This window comes from Pundamilia nyererei, unplaced genomic scaffold (genome assembly GCF_000239375.1).
Source record: "Pundamilia nyererei isolate P.nyererei 1_Seehausen unplaced genomic scaffold, PunNye1.0 scaffold00059, whole genome shotgun sequence".
Lineage (NCBI taxonomy): Eukaryota > Metazoa > Chordata > Actinopteri > Cichliformes > Cichlidae > Pundamilia > Pundamilia nyererei.
Window position 1 is genome coordinate 756,208 of NW_005187460.1, and position 20,670 is coordinate 776,877.

Sequence of the window (20,670 nt, forward strand, 5' to 3'; positions counted from 1 at the left end):
ACAGCGTGATTTCAAGCTGTACTATTTGTGACGTCCTGCATGTCAATATTGTGATAGCTGCCAAATGACCCTGCAGACTCTCCTTTACTGCAGCATGCCCTGCCTAAAGTTTTTCCTTTTAGGTTTCCAGACACTGCAAAGCTTTTAGTTAAGAAAGTTAAACACCAATTTCTATTCAGTTTATAATTGACTAACTTATCAGTAAGAGTCATTAAAGGAAAATCAGTGGTTATTCCTTATTTAGCAGTTTGAGACTGATTTTGATTTAACACACTAATAATGTTAAAAACCTCTTTTCAAAATAGTAAGAAGCAGAAATTAACATTGTTATAGTTTTACATGTCTCTATAAATAACAGGAATTAAAAACTTGAACAGAGATCCTGACATGTATGACACCATCTGGTGTCAATTGTTTTCTGTCTGAAAAGTGTGAATCAGAGTTTGTGAGGCACAGAATCGTTTCCCGGTGGGGAGACATTGAAACGTAAAAAAAGTAGATGGGTAAAGACCTATTATCCAAAATAAAAATGTTCAAATCCGTGCGAAAACAGTTATAATAGCCGACACAGTGCAGCCACATCTGCATTTCACCCCAAGAAGACTGAATGAACCAGGCACTATTTGGTGGACTCTGCATACAGAAGGCAAAGACCCGACGGAACTGCACTGAGTTTGGCGCTATCTTCTGGAGAGTCACATTTTCTTCACACGAGCCGGTGAGATTTTACAGTAATCACTGCGCATTATCACTAAGATGAAGTGATACGCAGTCTGTGTAAAACATTATCTCTGAACAGAAGCCCACTCAAAGCTTAATATGCTACAGGATAGTAGCATTTTTTTTTCTTCATATACTGAATAAAATCTTAACACTGACAAATGAGAATGAATGAGCTCGTGCCAAACCACGACGTCACATTTATTAATAGTTTACAATTCTCTTTTCATGGATACTAAATGGTGTTAAACTCCCGATATAATTTCGGAATCATCGCTACTTTTCACCGACATTGCAAGTTAAGGGTTAAGGCAGGCAGCGCCTTACGCACAGGTGTCTCACCAGTCTTCTGTGAAACAACGCCTGCAAACTGTTGGCGAACTTTTAATTAAGTTGTTCATGACTGTAACTCAGCTGGGTTTATGCTGTCCGAGTAGACGGGTCACTGTAATTCATGTAGCTAGACCTTAAAGGGGTTCGCACCACCACAGCCCTCATCCTCTGCCTCTATCAACGTAGGAAGAAAAAAAAAAAACCCGGACAGCTCTCAAGATCGGTCCCGGTCCCGCAAACGCCTTTTTTTTGTACCTTCAATTTTATTCGTCGTCTCTTTTTCTTTTTTAAATTTCACGCGACTGGACTTAGTGTAAAGACATCTTAAAAGCCCTAAAGTCGGCGAGACCCGGTTGTATTTTCTGCATTTTAGTGCTTCCATTACGCGCCGGATATGTGGTGGATGCTGTTTCACCGATGGATCTGGTTTCTTCTTGGACATTGCTATACTCTACTCCTTTACATAGACAGCTGCCGTGTGAGAGCAATGCCCATGTCTGTGGCAAAAGTGGTGTACTCTCACGCAGGTCTTTGCCCGAACGATCTGAACCCTAACCTGTGGGTGGATGCTATGAGCACCTGCATGCGCGAGTGCGAATCCGATCAGGTGAGTTCTCTTACTGCTTGTAAAATGTTCGCGTGCAGCCGAGATTTAGGCAAACTGGATTTAAAAATAAGAGAAAAAAAAACTGCATTTCAAGAAAAATCATTTAAATTCATCCATTGCTACTGAATACTGAAGTTAAAACGGTCGAGGCTGAACAAAAAGAGGAGTTAAGACTGATCAGTGGGAATAATTTATGTGTTTTTACGTAGATTAAAGTATTACCTTCCTTTTGCACTGTAATAGAAACTGAACACAGCCAAAATAACCTCTGTGGCGAGGTCATGTACCAGGAGTGCATTTATAACTAAACTTACTCCTTTCAAAGTTTTTATTCCACCCATCACACATTGGCCAATACTGTTGTAAACAGTATTTAAAGAATCCTCAAGACAAAAATGTATCTCAAATGAAAAATGTGAACACAAAATATGACTTCTTTAAACCTTAAAGCAGGGGTGTCAAACATAAGGCTCGGGGACTACATTTGGGCTGGCAAAGACTCCAATCTGGCCCTCTGGAAGGGTTTGGAAAATGTGAAGTGCAACGATTTTGAACTTTTAGCTGTATTGTCATACGTTTTACAGCTTTTTCTAGCGATAAAGACTCCACCTGCACTGCCGTTCATTCTACACCAATATAGTTAAGTAACAGATAAACAATTAAATGACAGAAAACTTCCTCTTTTTCCACTTTTGACATCCCTGCCTTAAAGTGTCTTCTCTGTTTTGTCCAGTTCACGTGATTCCATTCACTGCTGATATGTGGTAGAAAAGTGTTATTTTCTCTTCAAACTTTAGGACTGTGAGACTTTTGAGAAGTGCTGCCCTAATGTATGCGGTAACAAGAGCTGTGTGGCAGCACGCTATATAGACATCAAAGGGAACAAGGGCCCCATTGGAATGCCAAAGGGTGCCACCTGCGACAAGTTCATGTGCTCTCAGCAAGGGTCCGAGTGTGACATCTGGGACGGCCAGCCAGTTTGTAAGTGCCGAGACCGCTGTGAGAGGGAACCCCACTTCACGTGTGCATCTGATGGCATGACGTATTATAACAAGTGCTACATGGACGCTGAGGCCTGTTCCAAGGGTATCTCTATCTCTGAGGTCACCTGCAGGTAACATGTTAAGTATTTTAGATCTCTACTGTTTGCTTTTTGGTAACAAGGTAACGTTGTCCTTCAGTCTTAAAAATTGAGACTCTCCTCTAAACTTTAGTTTAGCAATATTAATGTGTTTTGTGTACAAAACATCCCAATGGGAATGAAAGAAGAACCTCAGACATTAACTGGCTCTGATTTATTACCTACAGGTACCACCTGACCTGGCCGAACACCAGCCCACTCCCCGTGGAGACCACATTACATCCCACCACAGCCCTCCAGACCACCCTCCCGACTGACATCCAGCTTCCCGCCATACACAATGGACCCAGCCAGCAGGCTGTCTTTGTGGATGAGACAGCCACCTTCCTGTGTGAAGTGTCTGGAAAGCCGCGTCCGGAAATCACCTGGGAGAAGCAACTGAAAGGGAAAGAGAATATCGTAATGAGACCCAATCACGTCCGAGGGAACGTCGTGGTCACTAACATCGGTCAGCTAGTTATATACAACGCGCAACTTCAGGATGCTGGAATCTATACGTGCACAGCCAGAAATGTTGGAGGAAGTGTGTCATCACACTATCCTCTGGTAGTGATCAAGAAAGAAACGAAAAGTAAAAATCCAGAGGGGAACAGCACCAACCTGCCTTTTCCAGCTGCCGAGTGCCTTAAGAGTCCAGACACGGATGACTGTGGGGAAGAGAGCATAAGCTGGTATTATGAACCAAAGAGGAACAACTGCTTCACCTTTACCTACAGTCAGTGCAACAAAAACAGAAACCACTTTGACACCTACGAAGCCTGCATGCTGTCATGCGGAGGAGAGCTGGCAGCTCCCTGTAGCCTTCCAAGCCTTCAAGGCCCCTGCAAAGCCTACGAGCCCCGCTGGGCTTATAGCAGCACTCTCAAAAAGTGCCAGTCGTTTGTGTACGGAGGCTGCGGTGGCAACGAGAACAACTTTCAATCTAAAGAGGCCTGTGAAGAGATGTGCCCCTTTCCGAAGAACAACAACTGCAAGGTGTGCAAACCCCGAGGCAAGATGGTGGCCAGCTTCTGCAAGAGCGACTTCGTGATCCTCGGCCGGGTGACCGAGCTGACAGAGGAACAAGAGTCGGGCCACGCTTTGGTGACGGTGGAGGAGATCTTGAAGGATGAGAAGATGGGTCTTAGATTCTTTGGCAAAGAACCACTCGAGGTGACTCTTCTAAACATGGACTGGAACTGCCCCTGCCCCAACATCACTGTAGCCGACGGGCAGCTCATTATCATGGGGGACGTCCACAACGGCATGGCCATCCTGCAGCCCGACAGCTTTGTAGGCTCCTCGAGCAATCGCAGAATCAGGAAGCTGCGTGAGATTATCAGCAAGAAAACCTGCGATTTCATTAAAGATTTCTCCACCGTCCAGTAGACTCTGATAGCAACTGAAAGCTCATTACAGGTTGTCATTTTCAGATAAATCCAGTGACCTCAACAGTCAGACTGACTGCCAACAAACGCAAAACTAGAAACGTATCTGCAGGTTGTTTTCTTTCCTCTCTCATTTTCCACACAGCTCAGAAGGTCTCAGAAAAACATTTTACATCATCCGTACTGTTCACTGTGTTATTTCTTTTTATTCAGTTGTGGGGTACACTGTCTGGATTAAGCAAGTGGCATATTAATAGTCAGAAGCATTTACCCTGTTTAAAGTATTTAATCCTTTTCCTTTCCAAATGTTACCCAAATATACACTAATGCCACTCGTATATCAGCATATCCTAATAAGATTAGTATAGTTGCTTTAATTTTTTGATGGGTATCTCACAGTTGATATTTTGTAACATCTGTCCTCAGCACTTAAGCTCACTATAATGCCTCAGTTTATCAACCAGAATCAAATAAGCTCTTCGGTTCCATTTTCTGGACAATTGTTTTTATTTTTAGATTTTTTTTTGAGTTTCCATGTGTTTGTACGTGGACTTGTGTACTTCATATTTATTTTTACTGATCTAGCTCTGTTGATCTAATTGCATAGGGACCAGATATGTTTTTTATTTTGTCTATGATATCCTACATTAATGTTCATTAAAACATGTATAAAACATGATAGCAAATAAATAAAGCTAATCTTGAAAAATGTTCCTTCCTTCTTGATTTTTTTAAATGCTGTTTCCTCTGCTGAAGGAGAAATACCAGACACTGCCACAATTTGTCAAAGCGTTAAGGCGGGCAGTGCATGTTGTTCTGTAGTTGATGTCCCTCCATCCATGTCCTCCTCCTTCTACACACACACACAGACACACACGCAGGGCCGAGTCTGGCATTAAAATTCGAAACAGGTCACATTCCAGCACAGCTGTGGTGGCCTGTGGAGCTGTGTGTTGTGTTGTGTCTGGGTCTGGGGCCCTCGCATAGCACACACCCCACCGGCCATCCATTGGCCTTGCACGGTCCCTTTCATGTGCAAGAGGCCGCGGTGAAGGGGAAGAGGAGGAGGGGGAGGAGGAGAGGGATGTTGGCTGATTCTCTCTCTTTCGCTCCCTCAGTTGGCCACATCTGTGTTTAGGGGACATAATAGAGAACAGAGAGAGGAGTGGAAGGGGTGTAAAAGGGTGTAATAAGTTAAGCAGGAGCAGGGGAAGGTAACTCATGAAGCAAGCAAGTCAGTGCAGACCTTCAGCACATGCAGTTATTCTGAAAACGCTTTAATGTTTTCACGGTAAGATCTTGGTTGTGGATGGTGACAATGACGAAAAGAAAATCAGCCTTGCAGGTTTTTGTAATTTGAGAATCGAGGCAGGGTTTATAAATGCTTTGTGAGCTGGATCAGCTGATCATCGCGCCAGCTAGCCTTTGAATGTTCTCCCCTCCCTCCTTTCCCCTCTGGCCTTATATCCCCTTCTCTAAATCCCTTCCTCAGCCCTCTTCCTCAGCCCTCATCCTCAACCTCCTTCCCACCGACCGACAACCAGCCTTGGGCGGCGACCTCTGACCCTGCTAATGAAAAAGAGGCCACCAAGGAAAAGGCCACTTTCATTAGAACTGTTGACAAGTGTTAAGTGACTGGCTGAGCTCCAGACAGAGCTCCGCACAGCCTCCTTGATGTACTACACATCACAGCTGGCTGCTGATTTCAGTATCAAGTTCACTTAGAGACCACCAGCCAGGCAGCCGGCCAGACAGACCATAATAGTCAGCCAGACAGCCACAGGTATAAAGGGGGGAGGGGCAGAGTGCCCTCAGTGACACTATATCACTGAAGATCTTCCAAGTATTCAGAGCGGTGATTTACTTTCACTTTAAGATGACTAACTGAAAAAAATAAATAAATGAAATTACGTTATACATTAGATATGTTGCACAACTAATGTCCATATTCATTATAATTTGATCAAATCTATAGCTATTAAAAAAATACACACATACGTGATATGAAATAGAAACAGAGTAGAGGCCGTCCTTGCATCATTTCTATGTCTCGCAATCACATCACAAGATTTTGGTTATTTGTGAACAAATAAACAAATAATTTCAGTTTTTCTTATCCTGTGTTGGTGTTTGCAATCACTTAGAAACATTCAAGTCAATAATTTGAACAGTTATCAGCTGCAAATGTCTTTATATTCTAACATACTGAAGTAAGTCAAAGCAGTTTGAAAATGTAGCCTTTCAATTTAAAGTATAAAAAAAGGGATCAGTGAGTCTAACATGTTGCTTATTTTAAGAGGCTGTTTAGATTAAATCTTGGCAAGGACCAGGACACCAAAATTAAATGTAATCAGAACTAATAGTACATTTTTTAGTTGCATAATGGGCCGTTGTTGTGTGGTGGATACGAAGAAAATTACACTACTGATTTTTCTTTTCAGCAGTCATTGTGTTTGTCCACTGGGTGGCAGCAGAGTACTTAAAAAAGAAAGAGAAAAGCAAGCCATGAGCCATTGTATAAGCTTGCCTAAGTACATTTAAATAATATAACGTTAAATCGGACTGATAGTTGTCTTCCATCTATATTTACTGTTCATTAAATACACATAGTTCAAAATACGAATAAGAGTGTAGTGAGAAATAAGGTAAGTTTAACAGGACCTTTGTTTCTAATATACCTGGGGCTGATTAAATTACAGTTGTGAGTCTTGAGCTGCCCCTCATTTTTTTGTATTTTGTTAATAATATCATTAAACTATACATACAGGTACGGGTACATACAGGCTTTATGAAGGACGGTCAAAGCTCTTCTTTAGATGTTGGTTGCCTTTTGTTCTGTTCTCTGCCAAGATGATCGCATGCTGGTTCAATGATGTTAATGTCTGGGCTCTGGGGAGGCCAATCTATGACACACTGAGTGTTTTTCTACTCGAGTGTGTTTTTACCAGGCTGGCAGTGTGTTAACACATTGCCAGTCAGACACTCTCCAGATGATATTGCATAGCGGTTTAAAATCTGATGGTTTTTTTTTTCTATATTCATAATTTCATCAACTGTGACAAGATCCCCAACACCCCTGGCTGAAACCATGACAGAGCCTCCACCGTGTTTTACAGATGGCTGTAGACACTTACTGTTAAACTTCCTCCTCTTCACATACTGACAGTGATTTTTCAGTCCACTTCTTTTGGAATTTGGCATATCTCAGCGTTCCCTGCCTGTTTCCACTCCCTAAAAATAGCTCCTTGACAGCCACTGAGACCATTTCTGGTCTTCAGTGAACAGCAGATGGATCAACTGAAGGGCCAGATGCATCTCTCAGGTTCTGTGTCAAGATTTCTTCCTGTTTCTTGAGGTTATAATTTTCAGATACCGTTCATTTGCTGGAGATAGTTTTTAGGCCTGCCACTTCTTCTTTTATCCTCCACTTGTCCAGTTTCCTCAGACTGAACACCAGTCTGACAAACTTTCACCCTACAGCTCTTTGTGAATCACCTGATTAGTGCACAAATACCCCTTTATGCCTATCAAACTGTGTTATCTTTGGCACATTTCATACATCAACTAAAGAAACGTGAACAAAAATAGTAACAGAGTGCCTAAAGATACAATTTAAAACTAGTTCTTTGCTGTGAGTGTGTTTTGTGCAGACACAACAGTGGTTCAAAAACCATTCTGAAAATGATCAGGTACAAGGACCAGACAAGAATGAGTGAAGAAGCCGTCCAAAATTCTTAAAGACCTTCAAGAAGTCTGGTGATCTATTGCTCAAACTTGCTTTAAAGTCTGGATCCTTATAAGCAAAATACAGAGAAATGAGGGTGGCTCAAGACTTTTGCACAGCACTGTATGAATATATTATAGATTTCCAAATGTTCCTACACACAAACACATACACACAGTGTGTCATTTTACCTTATGAATGAATCCACAAGCAGGCAGCCAGATGGTCGTGGAGCTCGTGCCCAATGCTTTGGATGTGCTAGTACTTCATGAACACGCACACATTCTCAGTAGCATCTCTTCGGAGCACAGCTGGTCTGTATGTACACTAAAATGTGCCAGATGGGGAAGAATACAGAGAAGGCCAAAGAAAACAGAAAGCCATAAATTATCAAGATAAAATGCAGATTGAGCTCAGTGGATTAATGTGATGTTGCTAGAGGTAACTGATGAGTTGGTAAGCAGGAATTTTTCCACTTAAACAGAGGCCGGATCATATTTGAACAAATGGCAAACAAGTGCTTGTGAAACTCACTTTACAAGCTCACAATCTGGCCACAGCAGTTTTCTCTGTCTCTCGTTTATTTTTCAAGACATGTGGCATGTGTGGTGAATGAAAGGTCTGTGGACGTTTGATCGAGAAAGGAGAAGGAGATGAAAACAGAGCACAGAGCAAGGGGGGGTGGAGACTTGGATACGTGAGCGATGAGAGTAGAAAGGTCGTTGTAGCATTAGGAGGGTGTAAATTGTCCAGAACATAAAACTGCTGCTGCTGACTCCTGGGGATTCTTTTCCCCACTCATCTTTAACTTTCTAAAAATAGTACCTGCTCAGTGCATGATAATGCAGGCTCAAAATTGCCTATTTCAGTGTCACCTGCAAATGAAGAGGCAAGAAAATGCAAGAGTGAAAATCAGGTTTAGTTGCCATCGCCCTGAAATGTGAATAACAGAGAGGCAGAGAAAAAGCTGACAGCAGTGAGGGAGAAAGAGGACAGGGAGTGGCCAAAAAAATAGAGAAAGCCTGGAGGAGGGGGGCTGGGAGAGAGGGATGTTTTGGGACAAAATATGCTAATCCCAAACCAACATCACACACGGTTATTTTTAGGGATTGTTCTATTTTGGGACAAGGACCATTGTCCTCATGTGGCCCAGCAGAAAGGCTGCAGAGACCAGATGCTATCAGGAGTGGAAACAAGAGGAGCCAGTCTCTTGTGAATGTGAATGACCTACCTTACATATGATTAGATGCAGAGCAGAGAAAAGAAATCTGCTTATAGAGACGGAAGGACATGGGGGATTTTGGGATGCTGGTACTTAAGACTACTACTACACAAAGGCAAACATGAAAGACAAACCGTCTCGCGTCATATATCTTTGAGTGGTACAAATATGATGTGTGATGTCTGAATCTGTCTATATGCACTAGTTTGACTAGTAGGTGTGAGGTGCCGAGACGCTGTTAGCAAGGATGACAACTGTCTTTGGATACCACTGGTACCCCAAAAGCTAACTTTAAAGTGGTAATGCTATAGGCCTACAGGAACCACCTGGTTTAGCTCAGAGCTGGAACAATGAAGCCAGTGGTGCTTGCATGAAGCTAAGTGATCACAGATAATAAATCTCTGCAAATCATGCTTTATATTTGTCAACATATCAACATCTCAGTGTATAGGTGTTTTTGTAACAGCATAAAAATGACCACTAGTGTCTTCCCTGGCATACATCCAATGCTGTATGTGATTATTGGCGCACACCAAGAATGATTGTTTTGTTTTCATGAATATGAAAAGACGTTCCAGTCCCAACAATCACCTCCATTTCAATTCACTTCAATTCAATTTTATTTATATGGCGCCAAATCACAATAACAGTTGCCTCAAGGCGATTTATATTGTAAGATAAAGATCCAATAATAATGCAAAGAAAGCAGAGAAAACAATCATATGACTCCCTATGATTAAGCACTTTGGCAAAAGTGGGAAGAAAAAACTCTCATTTAACAGGAAGAAAACTCCAGCAGAACCAGGCTTGGGGAGGGGCGGCCATCTGCCATGATCAGTTGGGGTGAGAGGAGGAAGACAGGACAAAGACACAAACTAAAATCTACAAACACCTCTTAAGAAGTAACAAAGCAGTACTGAAGTTACTGTCACGTTACTAAACCCAACAATGGCTGCTGTAAAATGTACACTCACATGGCATTTTATTAGGTACACTTTAAGAGTACCAGGCTGGAAACCCTCTTGCCTTCAAAACTATCATAGATTCAGCAACAAAGTGATGGAGACATTCCTCAGATGTTTTGGTCCATGTTGACATGATAGCATCACACAGTTGCTCCAGATTTGTAGGCTGCACTTCCATGATGTCAATCTTCCGTTCTACCACATTCCAAAGGTGCTCTGTTGGACTGAGATCTGATGGCTGTTGAGGCCATTGAAGTACACATCGTCATGTTCAAGAAACCAGAGATTGTTTGAGCTTTGTGACACTGTGTGTTATCCTGCTGGAAGCAGCCATCAGAAGATATTTACACTGTAGCCATAAAGGGATGGACATGGCCAGCAACAATTCTCGGGTAGGCTGTGATGTTTCAGAGATACTCAGTTAGTACTAAGGGGCTTAGAGTGTAGCAAGAAAACGTCCCCCATATAATCACATCACCACAAGCCTGAACTGTTGATACAAGGCAGGACGGGTCCATGTTTTCATGGCATTTGCATCAAATTCTGAAAAACCATCCAAGTTGCAGCTGAATTTAAGACTCATCAGACCGGGCAAGATTTTTCCAATCACCTGTTGTCCAATTTCATTGAACTACATGAATTATAGCCCCACTTTCTTGTTCTTAACATACAAAAGTGACACCTGGTGTGGTCTTCTGCTGCTATAGCCCATCTGCTTCAAGAGTGTGCATTCAGAGATGCTCTTGGTTATAAAGAGTGTGAGTTACTGTTGCCTTCCTATCAGCGTGAAGCAGTCTGGCCACTCTCCTTTGACATCAACAAGGCATGTTCTCTCAGAAATCTACTGCTTAATGGATGTTTTCTCTTTTTTAGACCATTCTCTGGAAATCCTCGAGATAGTTGGTGGGAAAAATCCCAGTAATCCCAGTTGTATTAAGGAGCAGTTGAAGAGGTATAATAATAGATATGCTTATTTTTCCCAAATAATTCATGTGCTTATTTTCTGAGCTTTTCTTTCAGTCTGTTTTAGTTTGTGTATATACCAGGCCTTTCCTTTCCTATCTGCTTATGGCCTCAGTGGCTCCACAACCCCTGTTGCTACCACAGGAGTACCAGACGGGCCAAAGGATCCACGTCTTTGCTGAGTGCTATAAAGCGCTGCAGACACTGGAGGGAGTTCTAGACTTCTCCTTGTCTTTACGCGTGAAAAAAAAGAGAAAATTAGTCCTTTGATGTTTATAGTAATAGTCATTTACATGGTGACTCAATGATAATATTGAGTACCACACGGAACTTGTAATGAGGCAGCAGGTGAAACATTTAGTTATATTATTAATATTAAATCAATTCTCTAGCCTTACTCTTTTTCTTTCAGTTGTGTTCCTCCAGCTGTTCCCCCAGAAGTTTTTGTAGCATAGTCAGGGCGTTTTCTGCCAAATATAGTGCCAAACAAATGTCAGATCACTTTCCCAAAGCAATGAGACACACATGGTAAATCAGGGATCAGAGGAGAACAAATAAATAGATGAATTTGTGATTTATTTTCCATTCTCTCAGTCCAGTGCTCTGGATTACACTTTGCCAGCTTCCTACTTTACTTTTCATTTTTGTCCCTGTATAATGATAGACAGAACCATCTGTGTCTTGCGCATTTTGCCATGTGACTTGATACTCATGGACACATAGATCAGAACTTTGATGCAACCTTTAAAAACCTTCTCTTAGAAGCAGACACATGTAATTTTTTTAATTTGTTGTCTCTGGTTCTTTGCGCTTTGAAATAATCCATCTTGCACCTGTGCCTATTTATTACATTTTTAGCATCTGACTAATGGTGGCCATTACATAACAGGTCACTCTCTGTTGTTTGACCCTTGTGTCAGCCGACAAGTCAGTGAGAAATAGCGTGTAAGATCGTTTCCTCAGAGAGTAATCATTTCCCCACTTACCACTTCTTGAATTGTGTACACGTTTCAATCCATTTTATAATCAGTTTCTTGTTTCATGACAGACATGATCTTCAGACTGTCACGTTGCACAATAGTGTGGCTTTATGCATAATGCATATTGTAAGACTTAGGCATCTGACCTTATTTCAGGAGAATTACATAAGGGTTCACTACTTGAAATGGAAGGAAATGCCTGGGCTTGTCTAAGACAGAGAACAAGAAAGAAGTTGCATTTGAACTATTTTTGGATACGTCAGATTCCTTTCCTCCACCGTTTGTGCCTCTCCGCCTTGAGAGAATATGAATATTAATCAGTGCTTTTATCGTTTGTTGTGGAAAAACTCCCTCTGCGCTTGAATGGCAGGAAAGCCATAAACCTGTTTCCCTGTATTGCATTAGCTCACAGTCAAAAGCAGAGCAACAGAGAGAAGCAGAACATAAAAGTAGCTGCGTGGAAGAAAGGCTGGGCTCCACACCTGAAAAATTTGACTTTTCAAATTTGCTTAAAGGAGTTGTGATTAGCTGCTAACAGGTACAAAAAGACAAAATGTTCTTCTTATGCACCCACAAATGCAACTGTATTTACACTTACATTTTGTGTGTGCTTCTTGGCTGCAATTCAAGTACCTTTAAGCTGGCTACAGACGAAATCCTCACGTGCAGCTCACATCTAAGCAAAGCTTGTGTGTTTGTGTGTGTGTGTGTGTGTGGGTACAGCATTATTGTGGGTGGCAGATCGCGGGACGTCATGCTTTCGTCCTGAGCAGCTTAGGCAGCATGCCAGTGTGTATTAAACATCCAATCACATGACACCTTCACCCTTGACCCCTGGTGTGTCCAGCAACTGAGAGAAAGACATATGCTCAAGCAGGAGTGAAGCCCTGAGAAGAAACACAGAAACAGATTTGATTAAACAATAAGTTAAGACAAAGAGGGTCGTGTGATGGTTTGCACTGTCTCACCATCCAGCCTACGGCCTTTCTGTGTTATTTTTAGGTTTACTAGTGATTCTAAATTGTCTGTCTTTTTATGTTGGCACTGCAACAGATTGGCAACCTGTTCAGAGTGACCCCTCCAGTGACCCTGAAATAGTTAAATGGTAGAAAATGGATGGATGAATGGATGAGCGGATGGACGGGAGGTAAGATGAATAGGGAAGGTGGCAGGAACATGGTGAAGTTGACAGCTATTAACGATCTCCCTAGTGGAAATCTCCTGTCTAGTCACCAATAATGGGCTGTATGAATCTTACCCTGAGGATGTGATTACGCTGATCTGTTACCATAACAACTGAAGATCCAGCTGGCATAGAGAAAAAAACGTTTTTGTAGTAAGTTTTGAATAGATGAGGAGTCCTTCATTTCCTTTATTTTGTCTGTATGTAAGTATCATTCTAATAGAAACAACTTTCCTCTAAGTATATTGGCCTACATTTGCTGACCTGCTTGTCTCCCATGGCTTTGCAGCAGCTGGCCTTAACACTCAACCCTCTGTCTGTCTTTGTAACCTGTGCAATATGTTAGTCAACAATGTCTTTTGCTTTGTTGTCACTTCAGTTGCTCAAACTTGAAAGTAGCTGAACTCTGTGCATGTTGGCGAAAGTAATTTCACCTGTACTCACTACTGAATTTTATTATTGCCCAGTCTCTGGTTGCTACTTTACTCCTCATTTCTGTGTGTATGCACACTCAGCGAATTCTCATCCTGGGGAGTCAAATACGGCAGTTATATGTTACAGGTAAGCACAACATGTCCTTTGGTACTTGTGCCATGAGACTGGGGTTTTTTTTTTTTGGTATAAGTGAGATGGCCTCATTCCTAAATTTGGGATTATAATGTTCTATGTTCATGAGTCCACTAGGGTCTGCTTGGGTCTGAGTGGACTAAACTTGTCACACACCCTTTTAAGATATTTCTCAGCATCATCTGCACTCGGTGGCTGTTAGCATATTTCTTCACAACAGGCTTAATGTAGTGAATCTTCTTATAAACCCAGTCAAGGAGTTTCTGTTCCATAAACCAAACCAGAACAAAACAAAGTGGAGAACACAGAGCTCCCAGATGTGGGACACATGTCCGACCTCTGAATGTGGACTTTGTTCTCTTTTAAAGAGTATTGGCTGATATGGCCTCAGTTGGTACATCAAGGCATCAGCGCTGAAAGGACACCTCATGTGTATCACCTGGGATGTATTTGACAGCATTCGAAAGCGTGGGATGCAAATGCGTTTGTCCACGTCCTTCTCGTCACATCAAAAGGTTTGTTGTTCACTCCCTTGTAGCGTTAATTAATTTTATAGCCACCTACTATGACTCATTCCATCAATCTCACATTTGATGCCCACTCTTTAAAAAAAAGGTTATATGTACTCTCTGATGTGTGTAATTGCCAGGCAATATAATTTTGTCCTTGGTGGTCCGTGAGCCATTCTTCCATATGGCATTTCGGGCTTTAATATCTCTCCTAATGTGTGTTCTGCGCTTTAATCATCTTCCCGAGCCAGCCATTAGTTTCCACCTCCAGCTGCAGTCAGCTTTGACTTGCAAAGATGACATTCATTTACCTGGATGCTCATTTGGAACGATGAGAGGTTTCGGTAAGAAGAAAGAAAGCGATGAGAAACAAAGAGGGCATGCAAATGTCTTGGTACACGTATATTTTTATTCCTCTGGTGTGCTTTTGATTTGTGTCACACTTACAAGCTGCATGGCAGCAGATGGGATATGTGTCCCTTTGCCAGAGCTTCCACTTCTCGCTGTGTCAAATAAACGCACACGCGTAACATAATTTCCATCACTTTAGAGGACATTATGATCGATTTCTGGAGACTTACCCTCACCTTGACCTCAGCCTTACCCTTGCTCTAATCTTAAATCTTGTACTTTAAAACGTCATCAGTTAGCTTATGAGACCTTGTTTTTTTACACAGAATGGAGAAAGACTGGAAGCGCAAACACAATTGTCCTCGCAATCTTAGTAACCTAAGTATGCAAACACACTAACGTGCACATGCAGTGCCTATGATTATCCCCCTTGAAGGCTCATCTGCTCAGGATATTGCCTTGGGACAGAACCGGAGCTGAAAATATTGGAGCAGCTTTGCTGTTTGCAGCTATGAGTGACACGTGTGAAAATACAAATATGTGGGAAATGTGTTGCTTCCAGCTGATGAGTTTCCTTCAAAGGACTTTATTGGAATCGGCCAATGACAAGCACAACTTCTCAAGGGTTATGTGTGTATACAATAGTCCACTGCTGTTCATTGAAGGCTTATGTAATGACAATGAGTTTTTACTTTTTTATGATAGAAATGTAACTGTTTCATCTCCCTTTAGTGTAGGTTCTGTCGTTGCTCATTTCTAACATTTCTCCACCATAAATGAAAAGACACTGCACGTTTTCAGGCACACCCACACGAGCAGTCACAGCAATAAAATCAGACATAAGAAGTGTAGACTCACTGGCTTTGTTGGGTACACTTGTTCAACTGCTCATTAACACAAATGTCTAATTGACTAATAACATGGCAGCAATTTACAGTCACTACTTTAATATATTCTACTTATTGTTCAATATTGTTTCTTTATTAAATGTATCACTGCTGCCGCTGCACCAATCCATCCGTCGATGGCCCGTAGCAATGGGCCAGATACCCCATACTCCCGTAGTGCTCCCCACAGGACTCCCCGAGGGACACGGTCGAATGCCTTCTCCAAGTCCACAAAACACATGTAGACTGGTTGGGCAAACTCCCATGCGCCGTCAAGTATCCTCGAGAGGATAAAGAGCTAATACAGTGTTCCACGACCAGGACAAAAACCGCATTGTTCCTCCTGTATCCGAGGTTTGACTAACCTCGAGGTCCCATCCTGTGGTTTTATTAATGGTTCAGGCATTCAAAGCGCTGGGGGATGTTTTCTTGGCAAACCTTTGGTCTTATGGAATCAATTGAGAATTGTTTAAATGCACTGGTCAGCGTTGCTCTGACCACATTAGTCCCTTTACGCCCAGTGTCCCCATCTCCAGATGGCTGCTTCCACTGGGATAGTGCACCATTCACTCAAATTGCCAGATCTCAATCTAATTGAGCACCTTTGCGATGTGGTGGAATGGGAGATTCCAGAACCGTGTTGTTTTAAGAATTAAGGCAGTCCCGAAGGCAAACAGAAATCAGCCTGGTACTAAAGTGGCTGGTACAACTTTAGCCATCATGGAAAACCTTGGCTCACAGCAGTCATTTTGAAGTTACCGTCATCACCTACCTAAACATTGCAACACACTATTTGAGTACAGATGAAAAAGTCTGCTGCCTAAATTTCCCAACATGATTATATTATTAATATTCCTGTCAGCTATTTGCATGTGAGGCGTCTGATGACAGGTGCAGAGTGTATTACTGGCCTACCGAGTCAGTCTGTCTGCCAGACTATTCTTAAAACTGAAAGTGAGAGGAGGGGCTAAACCTTATAAGTAAACTCCCTTTATATGATACTTATGTAATTAGGAAAACATCTATACTGCACTGCATGCAATGTCCTTGAAGCTATATGCACAGAGAAACAAACACACAGGCTCTTAGAGTAGTGTCCAGCCTCCAACTTTGTCAGCCTGCTACATAGTACACCTTCACTTTCATTAACACACAGTTTTACAAACATGAAGTACATGCACGTACAAGGGGGCAATATTCTTGTGCTTGCAATTGAAGTTTCGTCCCTAAATGGTCCATGTTGTAATATTTGTATGAGCATGGCTGTTTTAATGTAATATACGGGCTTTTTATTGCTTCCATGTTTAATTAAGTCATGACAAATCTTTAGAAGTAATACTTTATTGTATCATATATATATATATATATATATATATATTGTATTAAGCAGTTGCCCTAACCAGGTCTGATCTACAGCTCTGCATTAGCTTGGTGTTTCCTCTCTTTCAGGTTAAAACAGACAAGAAAACAAAGCAGGCTCAAAGCTAAAAGCACACCTAATTTCAGCTTCAAACAAACAAAGAGTACACAAGGGGGGACTTCTGAGAAACACAGCCGTGGAAGCCATGTTAAATTAGGTGCAGTTCAAAGGAAAAGAAAGAAAGAACTATTTTCCAAATGACAGAGTAGGTGAGTGTTTTGGGTGTTGTTGTTTTTCCAGTTGGCAGCAGTAGTACCGGATGGAGCAGAAGGTGGAACTCTTTCCTGCTAATCAATACAAGTTGTAAAAGCCTTTCACTCTCTCTTCCTTGCTCCTCTACATCTCTCTCAGATTCATTGTGATGCAGCACAGAGCACTCCACACATGGCCTTGACAAAGGCTGCTTGTACTCTAGTGGACCTTGGGCCGTTGTGGCAAAAGTCTGTGACCTCACTCATTCCTTTTATTTCACGGCCGAGTATACACGAGCACACGGTATTCCCGTCGGAGAGCAAAGAGGTGAGCACTTTGGAAAAAAAAAGTCTTCCACCTAAATGCGTAATTTTTTGCAAACGTATTTTCATGCCCTTCAGCGTACGCTGATGGGCCGACACACCAAAAAACGCGTATGGATACACAAGCTCACTGTGCCCCAGTCCAGCTTTGCACAATGCTAATGGCCTTGGTACTTTGAAAGCATGGAGCAACAAACACAATGCCGGCCCACACGGCATGTGAGCGAGTGGGTCGTGAGTTGTGTCCTGAATGGATCTGTGTGTGTGTTTGTGAAGGAGCTGGGCTTTGTCACAGCACTGCACACACTGAGCTTCCAGAAAAGGCCGTGTTTCAATATGGTTTTGTAAGGACCTTGCCACCAGGGCTCACAGAGGACACACTGTTCCTGGAGCCCATTTCATGATACGTTGTTTAGTCAGTGACTTGTCACTAAGTGAGTTTGTTTTGCAATTTTTCAAAAGTATTTTTAACAAACTGAAGGTGGGTTGTGGTATAATACAAGTTGTTTATAAATGTTATTTAAGCCTCACTGGCTGTGTGCTACTTGGTACTTTCTGCACTTTGGCAAAGTCAATCTTATTGCAGTGCTGTCAGTACATGAAACAGTTGCCAAGCTATGATGTGGCTTCTAGTTTGCTGTTTTGCTGCTTTTGATTGATTGTAAAGGGAAAACTATTACAAGAGTCTAAAATCAAAATCTAATAGTGGAGGTTTTGGCTGTGTTCTTGCACATGTTTTGTATGGTGGCCCTGAGAGGTCAAATGGAACAGAACTAGACCCAGAAAACCAAAGGAAATAGAAAATTGCTGCAAACACACACAAAAACACAATGGAAGTTGATTAAAACACAACAGAAATATTTGTTTTACACAATATAAGTAGAAAAACACAAAATCTCACAAAATACAACAGAAGTATTTTAGGGGACACAATACTGTGACGCATTAAAGTGACAGAGACCAAAACATGTGAAGCATTGTACCGAGACACGCTGAAAACAAGCAGAAGGTTCATCAGAGTAGTGAGAGAGTAGGTTAATGTGTGTTTAGATCATGTGATTCATATAATACTGTAGACACATATTTGCTGTCGGCACTTCTATTTTGTTTTGCTATTATTATTATTGTTATTATTATTATTATTATTATTATTTTAGCTTTTGCAGCTTTTTTCTATTTCTGTTTTGTTTTCTTAATTTGCGATGCATTTGGTCTCTCAGGGCCACTGTAATCACTTTATTTTTTATCTGAAAATTCCTCAGGATCCTGATTCTATCTTTCAAGTCTGTTTTTGACAGGCTAGCGTTGCTCTCATTTGTCTTTTTGTGGGGCTTTGGATTGATGTTGTTAGAAATACTTTTCCAATACACAAATAAAAGAAAAAGAAAATTAAAAATGTACAATAAAAGAAAAAAAAAAAGTCAGGTCAAATCCATCTAATGTTCTTTTCCATACTGTCAAAGTACACATGAATACTGCATATATAGAGCAGATCAGCTAAGATGCAGATTCCCTGGCTGCTTCTACTTTACCCATTTGTGTGCTGTGCATGAACATAACCTTATATCAGGTGACAGACACACACACCATCAAACACATACATCAAGCATGGATAACATAGGGAGGTGCATAGATTACTGCAGTCATATGCCGATAGCACCATATATTCAATACTGCTTAACATGGCTGCACAGCTGGGAACAAAGCTGATTACTGACTCTTCTAATAGGCATCACAACACAGAAATGGGAAATTACAAAGAGCAATTATCTTCTTGAAATTTTGGTTCAAATATTTAAATTTAAAGCAACATTTTTTGTTACAAATGTCACAAATTAAACTGAGAGCCAATTACATATATAAGCCAATTATATATTTTATGTTTTATATATAAGGTAATAACATTTTTCATTCCACTTTGTTTTGATTGCGCACACTGAATACAAAAATCAGCAAAGCAAAGAGCTCTGCCTATTTCCTTTGACCGTACAGGGACATGTAAAGCAGCTGTGCTGGCAGTTGTCAGAGACAACTAGAGAGCGAAACAGAGCAGGACTTCAGCAATAATACCGCAGCGGCTCTGTCTGTGTCTCTATGTGAGAGCAACAGAGAGAGAGGGAGAGAAAGAGAGGCAGAGCCTGCTGAGCCAGGTCTCTCATTATGTGCGGTGTAATCTGAGCTTTTGGGCCCCGGGACGGCCCTGTGACTGCACTGAATGGGGGGTCGAGCACCGGCCCCCGCTGTCTTTCCTGTGCTTTCACTCTGCTTACCTCGGCAACTCTGATTATAAACCGAGAGGGTGGGGTCGGCATTTGGGGCTGGGGAGCATCGGAGGTTTGGGTGGACCACGGGGTGGTGAAGCTTAGGGCTATAATTGGTGTGATGGTAAGCTTTTGTTGGTGGCTGCCTGAGTCTGTCTTGCCGGGTAGTTAAGTTCTTGGACCTTGCAGTTTGTGGTCTTTTATGGTATGAAAATGTCTAAAAAAGTATGAGAATCAGACTCTCGTCCACTTTGCTCCCAGTGACACGTTTCTGTGCTATCCCGCCTTTTACCAAAAATAAAAAAATAATCAGCACTCTTTCTGATACATCATCTTCAAATGTGCTCAGATTTGCAAAACATTACCATTTCATTTTCTGCACTTACAATACATAATATGACAATATATGTGACTGGACGCTACTCTTCTTCTTTTAACTGAAGGACGTAATAAGGTTTATGGGGTGAGATTATATCTTATAATATCACTAATATGACCCTATACTGATATTATCTATACATTTTAAAGCCAGTTACAGTGCTAATGTGCAGAGCTGTTGACGGTCTACCCCAGTAGGGAGCAAATATAACCTTGCAGACTAAAGGGCACTTTCATGTGCACAATGTAGATGATTAATTCCCCTTCAGTTTCACATACACACAGAAAAGAGTGTGTGTGTGTGTGTGTCTGACAACCTTGGAGGTAATGAGGCCTGGTGACCAGCGTCCCATGGCCTGATCTGTACTTGATGGGACATCTGCAGTGCTCTTGGGGGAGCCAATTAATAATTTGCTAAAATGTGCACGTCAATTGTTTGGTCCAGTACACACACACACACACACACACACACACACACATACATATATATATATATATATACATATACATATATATTAGGGGTGCAACGATACTCATATCGATATTGAACCGTTCGATACAGTGCTTTCGGTTCGGT

At 41.7% G+C, this 20,670-nt stretch overlaps 1 protein-coding gene and 1 long non-coding RNA gene across 2 annotated transcripts in view; one reads left to right on the top strand and one right to left on the bottom strand.

The window, feature by feature from the left end:
• Positions 1–1,032: 1,032 nt before the first annotated feature.
• Positions 1,033–5,168, top strand: wfikkn2a (info WAP, follistatin/kazal, immunoglobulin, kunitz and netrin domain containing 2a). The gene is made up of 3 exons (XM_005734529.2): positions 1,033–1,660; positions 2,458–2,774; positions 2,969–5,168. Exons 1-3 carry the CDS (start codon positions 1,448–1,450, stop codon positions 4,167–4,169), a joined length of 1,731 nt encoding a protein of 576 aa, XP_005734586.1. The 5' UTR covers positions 1,033–1,447; the 3' UTR covers positions 4,170–5,168.
• The window catches only part of LOC102201715 (uncharacterized), a 23,477-nt gene continuing 5,924 nt past the window's right edge, over positions 3,118–20,670 (bottom strand). The window contains exons 2-5 of the long non-coding RNA XR_311772.1: positions 8,084–8,219; positions 5,163–5,296; positions 3,402–3,448; positions 3,118–3,179 (exon numbers count right to left, since the gene is read on the bottom strand). This is a non-coding gene — a long non-coding RNA (uncharacterized LOC102201715). The remainder of the gene's footprint in view (positions 3,180–3,401; positions 3,449–5,162; positions 5,297–8,083; positions 8,220–20,670) is intronic.

Excerpts from the sequence above, each read along its gene's own strand:
- wfikkn2a (XM_005734529.2), top strand. The coding sequence starts at position 1,448 with ATGTGGTGGATGCTGTTTCACCGATGGATCTGGTTTCTTCTTGGACAT. Across the intron at positions 1,661-2,457 it reads GCGAGTGCGAATCCGATCAG|GACTGTGAGACTTTTGAGAA; the intron begins GTGAGTTCTCTT and ends TTCAAACTTTAG. Across the intron at positions 2,775-2,968 it reads ATCTCTGAGGTCACCTGCAG|GTACCACCTGACCTGGCCGA; the intron begins GTAACATGTTAA and ends TATTACCTACAG.